We start from the raw sequence: 13,726 nt of genomic DNA, 5'->3' as shown, positions 1-13,726 counted from the left end.
GGAGTAACAGTGTTGATGTTCACCTCCTTCAGATCCTTGTCGAGGACATACTCCTTGTCCTCGTAGCGGGTAACCATTCGGATGTTACAGATCCAATCATTAAAATTGGTCCCATCGAAGATCACCCTCCCACACAAATTCATGAGTGAGAATGAGCCGGAAGAGTTCGAGCCTGAAGCGTTGTTTGAGTTCGACATCTGAAAAGGGAAAGAGACAAAGTTTGATTAGATAAGAATCCCTAATTAAACATCCAAATGAGAAATTAGGGCTAGGATCCAACAACATTATTTACAACTTAAAAGAGGGATGCCGTAATTTAAATTGCAAATAATTTGAAGGTAAGTGAATGACGATTCACTGATTTCCACCATGAAAAACGAAAGTAATTAAGTTTTAAATGTATTGAAACTCCTAGATCTTTTGAGATTCATTGAACTTTTCAATGGCATGTTTAAATCTCGATATGCCCTTCAAGTTTGTGACTGGGATACCGAGTATCACAAACAAGGTGTGAATAACCATGCAAATGTACATGGTGCCCCCAATGTTACAGTCACCTAATCAATGTGCCGGTTAACCACACACGCTCCATTGATCTATGACAAACATCGAGTCACCCTTTTCCACCTTTGCTAAGAGCCAAATTAGTGTGCCAGTTAACAACACACGCTCCACTAACATCTTAGCAAGGGTACAAAGTGTAATTTCATGGAATAGCATCATATTCACATTTTTCCTAAAGTAACTAAGATTGGGAATTTTATAAAAACACTTAGTTACTTTATTAATCATTATGCTTTTGATGAGGAATTTATTTGCCCTATCCTACCCGTTCGGCTAATGACCCTCCACCAATTAAGGAAGGGGTGGGTGAGAGTGGACACCCATTAAACAACCATTTTATAGGCCATAACCTTATACCCCCCTTATAGATCGGCTTCGTGAATGACACCTACTAACGGTAAGACTAGCATTTATCTTATACATATAATAATTATTCTTATAATATTATAATAGTATATGGTTGAATTTTAAACTTGTAAAATTCTAGGGTTTGGAATTTAATTATTTCAAAATTAAAACTTTAATAAAAAATTTTAAATTCCAAAACTTGAGGGCAAGTTTTGAAACATTTCAAAACTATCTAGATCAAAATTCAAATAATATAATTAAACAATTAATTGGTGATTATCTAATTTTGACCTAATCCAATTGCATGCAAGATAATTGATCAAATAATTCAAATAATTAAGATCTATCAAATAAGGTAATAATTATCTAATTAAATGACAAATATCTTTTATTTTAACAAAGATAATCATAAGGAATCAATAAAATTCGGATTTTATTAATTAAAAACAATTATGGTAATTATCCCAAGTCAAAATAAGCAAAAATCCCGAAATTCCCTCTGTCTGACTCCCCGACTCGCCGAGTCCCTTACTGGACTCGCCGAGTTCATCTGACTCGTCGAGTTCACTTTGGGACTCGACGAGTCTGTCAGGCAGAAGGCAGAAAAATCGAATTCAAGCAATGAACAAACATACCATGCATCAATACAATAGAAACCAAGCAAGGCTCTGATACCACTGATGGGTTTTGAGCAAAAGAACATTCCTATGTGCACATGCAAAACCCTAAGACTTTGGATCTAGGTTTCTCTATTGTACATGCAAATTTATCCAAAGCTTGTAAACCCTAAACTAGCATACAACAAAACAATTGAATATCAAATAGACAAGTTAGATGAATACCTTGATTGTTGATTGTAGATCTTGAAGCTTTGAGAGCCTTAGCACCCCAAATGTTGTGCCTCTAATGAATCACAAACACGAAAAGCAATTGGACGAAACAAGAGAGAGAGGGGAAGGGAAAAATCGGCTCCAAGACTTCTAGGGTTAAGGTCTCGCCGAATTCTCATGCCCAAGGGGTCTTTATATAGGTGTGGAAATTAGGGTTTCAGTCATTATCCTTATCTGGTTACTTAGCCACCAAGCAGCCCATAAGATAATTCTAGAACCCCCTTTGGACGAATTCCTTAAGGCCTTATCCTTAGAATTCGTCCACCCTATACTCTAGGGTTTCCTTACCTAACTTTGCAACTATCACATAATTACAAATTTAGTCCCCTTACTTCAATTAACCTCTTTTGACCACAAAATTAATTCTTAATTAATTCTTGACCAATGTTAATTAAATAAATATGATTTCTCTTTTAATATATTATTCTTATAACATATTAATAAACCATAATAACCTCTTTCTCTATTATTCATCCAGTCAAGTTGCTTCGGTGAAGGCAACCCAAAAGGACCATGCTACAACCGGGTCAAGTACATACCAAATATAGTTATGGACTTAGACACTAATTCAACAATCATTGTCTCTGAATACAACTAAAACTCACAGGTCTGCACCAACCAGACCCAAACTACCATGGACACTCAGCCCAACGATTACCGGTGTCATTTTGCACAATCATAGTCTACAGGATGATAGCGATGAGGACGAATGCAATTAACGCTAATGCTAAACCACACTATCTACCCCCTACTAGCTCCTTAGAAACCCTTTTTCACTCTTCCTGATTCTTGTACAGATCCTGTGCTTTCAGTAGTATGGGCCCCTACCTTCCACACCTATCTGTACGTGTCCCAAAAAGTGTCTCAAAGTACCTAAGTCACTACACCAGACCACAATCAATCTCAGATACCCGTGTCACCACAGGCATACACTACCTCTCATCTAGGATCTTCTCACGTATGAGCACACACTAGAACACTTTTCTAGAAACTCTACTACTGCCAGGTGTATCAACACACCCAAACGCCACCACAAGTGCCAGGTGGAAAAGCCACCACAAACGCCTACATTCCCAACTCATGCTTCCTCATTCACAAGTGCTCGTACCAGCACACTCTAACACTCCCCTGATATCACCAGGAATACTCACCCCCACCCTAATATCAGTCATGAAATAAACTTATTTCGTTGTCAGCTAACCATCTTATGAATATAATTACATGCAACAAATCTTAAATAATCTTTTGACTAAAAGACCCAACCCCACAATGGTTAGACTCACACAAGAGCTGTGTAATAGTGCCGAATCGATTATTCTAAAATTATTTAACATTTGCAGCATTTAACTTAACGTATTCACTTAATAGCAAACTAACATCGATAAAAGTTTCACATAACACAAAGCAAACATCATTCAAGCACACGAAGTCAATAAGCAATAAGGCATCATAAGGATCAGGCAATTCTAACATGCAACTACTAAGGATCCTTAGCTTACACACTATCCTACATCTTTAAAAGCTCATATATTACATACAAATACATCTCTCCTAAGCAGGAACACTTGCATGAAACCTTGAATGGATCCTTAGCCTAACTTATAGCATGCACATCATACTATAACACATATAATAGCAAGTCAAATACAACATATAAAGCAAGTATGAATATTTTGGGAAATCAATTTTCCAAGCTCCGACTGACTATACACATCGCATCTTCTCTTATAATGAATCTTTTCAAAAATGTTTCATAAAGTTCTCATTTCCATAGTTTAAGTTTGGAATCCCATGAGTTTTCATCCAAATCCCTCGAACCAGGGCTCTAATACCAACTTGTAACATCTAAAAACCAGGGGTAAATTTTTCACTTTTAAAATATAACGTCCATTTCTAGTAAAGTTACAACCATTTGTTCATAAACCATTATCCCGAAATCAAAGTTAATAAGAAGACAATGTGGAATCTCGAATCATAAAACTACTTATGTGTGTGTACAGTCACGCATTCGCCGCCCGATAAGTACCTGTAAAATATTGAATCCACAACTGTAAGCACAAAGCTTAGTGAGTCCCCCAACATACCACATACAACACAACACAAATAAATAGCTATGGGTTATCAGCAACCCTGGAGACTACCCGAAGTCTCAATGGGCAAACAACACGTCGTGTGGGTTATTAGCAACCCTGGAGACTACCCAAAGTCTCAACACACATAGTAGCACATATCACAATAATAGTAAATAAGACCCATCTGGTCAACACATATATACTACCACACAAGTAAGTATAGAGAGATGACTCACCTGAATGAAGAGCTGGAACCCCCTACTCTTAGCCCCACAAAATCAGCTACACGAACCTCCTAAACCAATCATAAGCTAAATCTCAGGCTATAGCTCAAAACCTCTCTAAGTTTGACTAAAATTCAAACTGGTCAAAAAGTCAACAATTAACGGTCAAAGTCCACTTCAGCACGTCACCACATCGTGGCTACCCATTGCCACGTTGTGGGAGAAAAATGAAAAAATATTCAAGCATCCCCTAGTCGCCACGTCGTGGCCTCTATTTTTCATGTCGTGGGAACTGGGTCTCAACAACTTAATGCATTAAACTATTTTCCTTCAACCTCAAGATCTCCAAAGCTCAGATCTAGTCCTTCCCAAGGTCTTGATGGATAAAGTTTCCAACTTTATCCATTAACACATCCCAATGAGTCTAGATCTCTAAACCTAGATCCTTACTGACAACTTAAGGCTTGGACTCAACCATTAAGCTCTTAATAACCAAAGATATAAATCCATAACTTCTAGAAAGACTTCTTACTTCTATTCCAACATAAAAATCACAACTTTATGGATATGCATGACCAATGAAGGTCTAGATCTCAATCTAGGTCAAAATGGGGCGAAAGACGAAAATCTCATACATGGACCTCAAAAGAGAATCAAAATTCAGATCCAAAAGATAAAGTGACCAAGGGACCAAGAGGAGCTATAAAGTTGCAAAATTTATCTCATTAAATCAACCCAAACTTGAATATGAACCAAGAACTGCAATAAATCTTAGATCTATGAAGAGAGAACCAAAAGGTGGAAGCTTTCTACCTTCCAAATCTCCACAAGATGCATGAGGTGCAAGATCTGAAGTATAACACTCTTACAACTAGCATGCACACCACTCCATCTTCTAAAAATGCAAGCCAAAGCTTCAAACTTCAAGAATCACCACTAATACAACAAGAATCACTCCAAGGAGGCTAGGGTTTCGTATGAAAGGGTTGGTGGCTGAAAAGGATGCCATAATCTTTGAGATTAAGTGTTTATATATGAAGAAAACCCTAAAAATCATGGGCTTGGCCCGCCACAGCTACTACATCGTGGCATTTCCTTTCCACGTCGTGGCGACCAACTTAACATGCGATTATGCATAAAATACGCCACGTGGTGGTGCTCCAATCACCACGTCGTGGCACCTAGTTTTTCCAACAAAAAAAATCAGATCTCTGATCCCACCAAGCCCTCACTTGATCCATTGTGGGAACGGGTGTTACATATATTTTCTATCATTTAAAGCATTATGCATACAAAACTAGGCACCTACCCAACATATTTGTGTATAGTATTGATATTTTATATGTCAATACCTATGTGATGTGTCACTTGGTGATTAGGTGTATACATATATTTTTTATCATATCATTTGAATTTAGTGATAATAACTTTACATGGTAATAAACTATATTCCATGAAAACATTTAGTCATTTTTTTTATGATTTACCATAAATCTTGCATTTGTTGTTCAAGAAACACTGTTTTAACCGCTATTGCAGTTCTCATCTTCATCTTTGGCAATATGAAGCACAATGAATCAATTCTAGTAAAAACAAATACAAATTTGAAACTCCATGTATTGAAATCCAGATATGAACAAAAACAAACATGAATCTGGTGACCCTACAAATTTAACACACTTAGAGCATCTACTAGTTTCCTACAATAAGATGACTTCCCATTATTTGAATCACTCTTCTTAGATCTATGGTATTCTCATGATGACTGTTGTAGCACTTTAATTTTTTTTTTTACCTTCGAAGAGCTTGATGGGAACATGAAATATGTGTGTAGTGTTGCAGTCCAATGTTTGATATACAAATCAATAATTTTGTGTACACCTACATATTTGTTTAGGTGAATGATGTCGTTGACGTTAGCCGAAACAATTAACCTAAGGTCTAGTTCGAAGTCTGGTTTCTTGTAATGGTAATACAACATTAATTCCCAAATGTAACCTATCTCTTTCACCATGCCATCGAATATATGTGTAGAAAAGTAGTCAACATCTACTACATCGATAAACTTGATTTTACCTTTAGTGTGGTAAATCGGTGAATTTACTTCCGTAACGTATTCACATTAGAATAAATTGTATTGTGTCCTCTACGAACATATAAAAATATGAACCGTGTTAACAAAGTGAAATCACATCAATCTTACAAAATTAATATCTCAAAATCAACATAATAGTCATGCTTTTCATGTCTAAGATTCCACATGTTAAACAACATTTTTAACTTAAACAATGCCAAAAGAGAACACATGCCAATATATTTTCTAGTGCTTTTGATCTTGCAGTCTTACAAGTTGACTGAGGAAGAAAAAGATGAACATGTGTTAACCAAGGCCAATGGACGATTTTTATAATAGGGGTGAAAATTATACATTACAACCCCCAAGGACACTAGTGAAATACCAAATTTACCCTTGTGTACTTCTTGCTCGATGAGAGACCACATATTCACTTAAATGGTGTTAAGGGCAAGGACTTTTCATGGATCAAAACATGCTCATGTGGGTGTTAAGGGCACTGACTTGTACGATAGAGTCATCTCACTTGGATTTATTCCAATAGTTATTATTTATGGTTAGAAATGACAAGAATCCTCAAATAAGTTAACATGCTACTTTTTGTTACCATAGTTGAAAGACACAAATCTCAAGCGTACATTTAACTCACATATACATATATCCTACATACATCTATAGTCATAGCTAGTTGAATGTTAATCTTTCTAAAGCCTCTTCAAGCCGATCAATATTGCTCGTTGAACTAAAAGATGATCGTCTTTTACCCGGATTTCTAGTCGTCAAAGATGAATTACCAAACGCCGGTCGTCCCACCATGGAAGACGACGATGAGAAGCCATGAAATCTCGGCCGTTGAAGATGAACACCAGCCTCCATTGCAGCACGTTTCTTGGTAGCATCATCTACGTATAACAGATCATCAATCCTCGCCATTAAATTAAAAGCTAAACTTTCAATCACCCGAGAATAGCTCTCCACAATCGCTTGCCCTACATCCTGCAAATCAAAAAAATTTGAACCCTAATTATAACCCTGTTTATCTAGACTACGCAAAAAAAAAAAGCGAAATAAATTACCTTGTTGGATTGAATCTTATCAAGATCCAACCTCGTTCGTGGAAGACCAGGGAATTGGAGCTTTAAATTCTTCAAAATGGTGTTTGCCCTTCCCGAAAGAACTTTACTTCGTTCTTTATCGCCTTTCACGTTTCCTGTCCATAATAGCTTCCCGTTTCCATGGCTTTTTGAGCTTTTTTCTGTCCAAATGTGCATCGCTGCTTCTATTCTGTTTGCTATTTGAAGAGTGGTGCATTCCGACGACATTTCCAGGTAATCGATTAGGGATTCCGGCGAGAACTGTGTAGTTGTTATATAGTGATGAAGCGTTTCCCCTAAACAAGCTTTCGCACTCTGAAATAATCGAAGAATTAAGCATTTTAACAAGCAATGAACAATGATACGAGAATTGTTGAAGGAAATTGAAATCGTTGTATAAACCTTGGGTAATGTCTCCAAGTAAACTTTAGGAACTTCCATTTGCGAAAGAACATTGTTATTGATTGATGCAGCAGCTTTGAAGACTTGATTGCTACATTCCCGGCATTGATGTAATTTCTTCACTGTTTTCTCCGACAGCCCTTTCGTCGGAACTTTTGGGAAAGGCAACCACCATTTCTCTTCATACTGAATCAATGGGCTATCGGATAGTGAAGCGTTAGAATGTCGTCGTTTAACGTTTCCGCCATGATCGGAAACGACTAACCCACGATCAACGTAGCAGAACTCTGAATCGTGGAATCCGTCAAGCATGGTGACAAGCATGGCGTCGAGTTTTTTGAGTGCTGGAAGATTTATGTATAAATCGGACCTGGGTCGGGTCACCATAACCTCGAAGGTGCCTCCATCTGGGAATTGTTGGAACGATGGAGTAAGTTCCACGATGGAATCACTTACTGATAGAAGCCATTCCATCTCTTTTCTCCACATCGACTTCATTTGTGGACTCAAGGGTTCCAATTTCCATAGATCCCCAAAAACAGTAGCTGAAATGAAGAACAACATCATCAGTCATCACCATTGTCAAACAGATAAATTTTGTAGACCGAAATTGATTTTTGAGTATGAAAATTTCACAAACCAGAGAGATGTGTGATGGCATTGGAGATAGCAAGAGCAGTACAAACTCCGTTTCCTCTTCCAGACATATCTTCTCCAAGCAACAGCTTAGAAAACCTATCTTTCATCAACTGAATCTCTGCAGATTACATCATAATTCACGAATTAGAAACGGAAAAAAGCTGCAACTCCGCAGTAATTCAACTTTCCCATCTTTAAATCATCATCAAAGTACTCCCTCTGTGCTTTTGAGGTCAAATCATAATTGTCAACTTTAAATTTTGTTCAATTGGAAGAGAAGTGGTTCAAAATCAAAACAATATAAGCTAAAATCTCAAGTTTGAGGTCCCATAAGGAGTAAAAATGATAACATAATGGATCTCTGTTTACATTGCAATTATGACACTCTCTTTTCTCTTTTACAGAGCACAGCAACTTTTGATCTTCATAAACTCGAAATTGTTAACATTTCCAAACAGACATTACCAGTTAGGTTTTCGCTCCCAGCTTTCCCCAAGTAGTTCCCACCAGCGACCGGCGGCTTGGTCGGAGACAGGACCGGAAGGTACGAAGCAGACTGAGGTCCTACCACCGGCGGAGTACTGCGAGAAGTAGAAGCGACCGGAGAGTCAAAAGAAGAAGCCCCACAACTCTCCGTTTCACTAACGTCGGCACTAAGGCTGTAATCGTCAAACCTCTGGTTCCGGTGATCGGATTCATCGCCGGATGATAAAACTTCCATCGATGGAATTGAAGCAATGATTTGTTGATTGGAATGTGGTGAATTTGGAGTAGTGAATTGTTGTTGGTATGATTGGGGGTGTGATCGGAGGTGAGAAAAGGGGAGGAAGAAAAAGCGTTAAAGCAAAGGTGGGGATGTTCTTTACAGTTAAGTGTGTATCGTAACGTCAACATGGTGTTGGGAGATGGAGGGAGGGAGTGGCCCCATCATGCCGGGGACATAAATATTTGCTTTACGACGGTGGTACACCTTCGGTTATCATTATTATCGATTATATTACTTTTTTCCATTTTTGTTAATATAGTTCATATAAATCATTAATAATAATAAACTAATAAAGAGCCCGCGGCTATGCCGCTTTTGGGTAATATGGAAAAATCGGCAAATTTTAAAAAACATGTGTTGAAATTGTAAATCACCACAAATAGGGGAGTAAGTCGACAACCCCTAAAATTAGATGTCAAAAGTGTACAACCAAAAAAATGGACACCGGTAGAGAAAATCCAAAAATGTTGTGACAATAATGTTAAAGTTGTCACAATTGGGAAAATATGGTGACAAAATTCTAAAGGAGGTTTTGTGTGTTTTTTATGTCAAAATGTAAAAGTTTTGACGATAAGGACGAAAAGTGTCAAATTAATTAAAGATTTGTGGCAAAAACACCAAAATATAAAACTTTTCACTGCAAGGACTAAAAATGTCAAAGTCAGTAAAGATTTGTGGCAAAATCCTAAACACACAAAAACTTAATCAAAAGGTAAAAATATAAAAGTTTTGACTTTAGGGACGAAAAATGTAAAATTAACCAAACATTTGTGGCAAAAACCTAAAACCAAAAAAAATACTATTCATAAGCTCCTTTGGATTTAATATATATATATAATTAAGTCTAAAATAAAATTTTCATTAAAATATTATTTTTTGTCTTTTAAGTTAAACTCAAAAACGTTATTCTAAATAGTTAATGCCAAATCATACAAAAACATTTAAATTTTATGGCTTATTTGGTTGTGGTTATTATTCAGAATATTGGATTATATGGGTAAACGCATAAAATTAGGGGTGAGCATTTAGACCGGATCGGATCGGACCAACTCTTGGACTGGACCGGTTTCGAAGAATATTGTGGACCTTGGACCGGACCGGATGAGTCTTACCGGGTCCAGGTCTAAGTCCAGGGTTTTTGGTTCTTGGATTCGTTTGGACCGGTGCAACTTTACATGCATACGGTACAACTTGTTAAAACGAATTTTTAGGTTTGATAAAACTCGTTAAAACGAATATGTTGTTGAGTTTGATATGTTACAACTCGTTAAAATGAATACTTTTGGGTTTTGATACAGTACAACTCGTAAAAATGAATAGGTTTATGTTTCTTATGCCATTTGGACCGGTTAAACTTTAATTGTTTATACTTTATAACATTTGTTTGAAGGATTGTAACTCATTGAATATAACACCAAAAAACAACAAAAATATAGTTTAAAATCATCTACAAAATCTAAATTACATGTTGGAAAAAATCATTTGCCAATCCGACTTAAAAACAAATGAGATATGCTTGTTTAAAGAATTTCACATAGTACAAAAGTTTAAATTTCTTGCTGAAAAGCTAAAATATTTCAGCATTGATATATCATTTTTGAAGGATTGAAAGTCATCGAATATAACACCAAAAACAATAAAATTATAGTCTAAAATCATCTACAAACTCTAAATTATGCGTTGAAAAAACGCTGAAGAGACCCGATTATGATGACGAATGCGGAATAGTAATGATTAATGCAAATCAAATCATATCAAGAACAGAATAAGTAAACAAAACGGTTTAAGCTCTCATTAATCTAGCAAAATATTACAAAGTGGATCATGTAATAATTCTCTCACTAGACTATTCTCTCATATGGGTTATTACATAAATGGGAGCTACTCACTTCCTATTTATAAGAAAAGCTCAACCCATTACACAATCAAAGAGGGTAAGCCAACATCACATCCAAGGAGAATTTTGCACCCTAACATTCTCCCCCTCAAAGTTAGGATTGGAGGTCCCAGCTTCAATATCCAAACGAGCTCTAAGCGATCAAGACCAACTCCCCCTCGAAGTAACATCGATCTTCAAATCCGCTTTGAAAAAGAATATTCAATAATCTTCGAATACTCATTTCAAAATTTTCCCCCTTTTTATAATCAACAAATGATTATTAAACACACAAGGGTATGAGAAACGCTCGAGGAATAAACCATACGAAACTCCCCCTCGATGTGTGACAAAAATGAAACTCTTCAATCCGAGAAAATCCAAAAAATACACTGATGTCTTCAAATCTTTGACTTCCCAGACTTGAAAATGAACAGACATTGTTTATATACCATGAAAAATCTTTCACCAAAAACAATCACGAAAATCCGAGAAAAATGTAACACCTGGTTTAAGCATTGGTTGGAAACTTGTCAATGGAGAGGTTTCATGCATGGACTCGGCGAGTTGGGAGCTCAACTCGTCGAGTAGGGTCGTATTTCAGGGGCACGAATCGGAAGTGACTCGGCGATTCAGAAGGCTGACTCGACGAGTCAGGGCTGTTTAATGAAAAACCCTAATTTTGGGGTTTGCCCCTATATAAGCCTCATTAAACGCTCTTGTAGCCTCCCTTAACATCATAAGAGACTGTGTACGGCCACAAACTCCCTGGTGTGTGAAGTGTGTGCATTTGAGAGCTTGACTTTGGGAATTTGGGAAGGAATCCAAGCTTGGAGAAGAAGAGTCAAGGGGAAAACACTGGATCTAGCATCTAGTTCGTCTTGGGCATCAAATTGAGGTATGAATCTGTTACCTTAAGCCTATATTCTAATGGGGATTTCATGACCAAACTTTGAGGAAATGGAAGCAAGCCTAGATCTGGACGTATCACAAGGGTATGGTTCCAAATCTAAACCTCACTAGGTCCTAAATATCATAAAGTTGCATGCTTTATAAGCTTATTCCCTTCCCATGAATGAAAACCTTGTTGGAGGATTAGTTTTGGTGTTTACGGTTATAAAAGGCCCTGCATGCACATAAAGTTTGTAACTTTACGTGAAATCTACAATAGGAGATGATGGATCTAAAGTTTGGGACCTTAAGTCCCACTGGAAAGGACCGTAATCATGATGAACTTTCGGGGACTCGACGAGTCGTGCAAGCGACTCGGCGAGTCGAGAGGATTTTCTCGTTTACGGCCAAGGGTTTACGGTCAAAGGTGTACGGTCGGTGGTTTACAGCCGTAAACACCAAGGAACTCGACGAGTCCCTCGGGTGACTCGGCGAGTCGACGAGTTAAGCAGGGAACCCGAAGAGTGAATGATTGTACTCAGCGAGTCATGGTCAATATGGACTGTTGACCTTGACTTTGACCAGGGTTGACCCTAGGGGTATTTATGGGATTATGCTGAGTTATTTACTCATTGATTATAGGCAGTTTGGGAGGAGCAGTGTGGGATATATCTGACTACAGTTTGCCTGTTCAGCCTGTGAGAGGTGAGTCTTCTCACCATATCAATAGGTCTAAGGCACCAAGGCCGGCCCATTTTATGAGATACGGTTATTGATTGAATGTGGGATATGATAGTATGTTATTTGCATGGAAGACCACGTGGGGATTCCCGTGGCTTTTGGTGTAAGCCCGTGGAGGGTTTCCATGGCATCCTAAAATATTTGCTTGTATAGTTTGCATTATGTTTTTGTATGGTAGGAAGACCTTGTGGCGGTTCCCAAGGCAGGAAGACCTTGTGGGGGTTCCCAAGGCAGGAAGACCATGTGGGGGTTCCCATGGCAGATAAAGACCATATGGGGGTTCCCATGGCATTTGGTATAAGACCGGGAGGGTTTCCAGGGCTCCCTATTTGTTGAATGCATGACTTTTGTGACTTATGTAGCGTATGGCTAATTCGATATGTGTTATGTGGTTTATGTGTGGGATATGCTCTGGGGGACTCACTAAGCGTTCGCTTACAGTTTGTGGATTTGTTTCAGGATCATCTGAGTCCAAGGGCAAGGGCAAAGCTTGATGGCGCGGCGTGCACTCTCTCTCTCTCAGGCGACTTAGGGGACACTCTGATATTAGAAAATAAAGTTGTAATGAATATCGATTTGAACAATTGTTTTGGAAATTCCCGATTTATGGAAATATGTTTGGTTAATTAAAAATGAAAATTTTCTTTGAAAAATTGGGTCGTTACAAGTTGGTATCAGAGCCTTGGTTTGAGGGACTCGGGCACACTCACGGGTGTGTCAGGACTCAAACTAAGGAAATGATAATTTGTTTTCAAAATAAAAGTTCAAAACTTTTAAGAAATGAAAAGAAGAGAGTGCAACGCGCGCGATCGGCCGAGCCAAGTAAGTAGTTCCCAATGTGTTAGCCATGTTATACTGATATTTGAACTTGATGATCGTATGAGACATGCTATGTGTATGCTTTTAAAATTGTATACGGTTAGGAGCTTATAGCCTCAGAATGATTGATTTGACCTTATTTCCTATTCCTTGTTTGGTTGTGGTCCTAGGGCAGAATCTTTTATTCAAAAGACTATTTGATCATTTTCTGTGTATAATTTTCATGCATAAAGGCAACCGGTTATGAGTGGTTTGATTGAGAAGGGTAGAGCAAATCTTAGGACAGCCTAGGATTTGGGTTATGTGGTGGTTTGTAGTATATGGTT

At 37.8% G+C, this 13,726-nt stretch overlaps 1 protein-coding gene across 1 annotated transcript; it reads right to left on the bottom strand.

Annotated features, from left to right (window-relative positions):
• Window positions 1-6,736: 6,736 nt before the first annotated feature.
• On the bottom strand, window positions 6,737-9,225 carry LOC145133833 (rop guanine nucleotide exchange factor 1-like). The gene is made up of 5 exons (XM_079068796.1): window positions 8,773-9,225; window positions 8,309-8,425; window positions 7,669-8,213; window positions 7,249-7,581; window positions 6,737-7,168 (listed from the first exon to the last, which is right to left on the bottom strand). Exons 1-5 carry the CDS (start codon window positions 9,026-9,028, stop codon window positions 6,857-6,859), a joined length of 1,563 nt encoding a protein of 520 aa, XP_078924922.1. The 5' UTR covers window positions 9,029-9,225; the 3' UTR covers window positions 6,737-6,856.
• Between the last annotated feature and the right edge of the window lie 4,501 nt (window positions 9,226-13,726).

Source organism: Lactuca virosa, chromosome 8 (genome assembly GCF_052849685.1).
Source record: "Lactuca virosa cultivar CGN04683 chromosome 8, Lactuca_virosa_CGN04683_v6, whole genome shotgun sequence".
Lineage (NCBI taxonomy): Eukaryota > Viridiplantae > Streptophyta > Magnoliopsida > Asterales > Asteraceae > Lactuca > Lactuca virosa.
The sequence above is the reverse complement of the archived record's forward strand: the minus strand, read 5'-3'. Positions and strand labels throughout refer to the sequence as shown.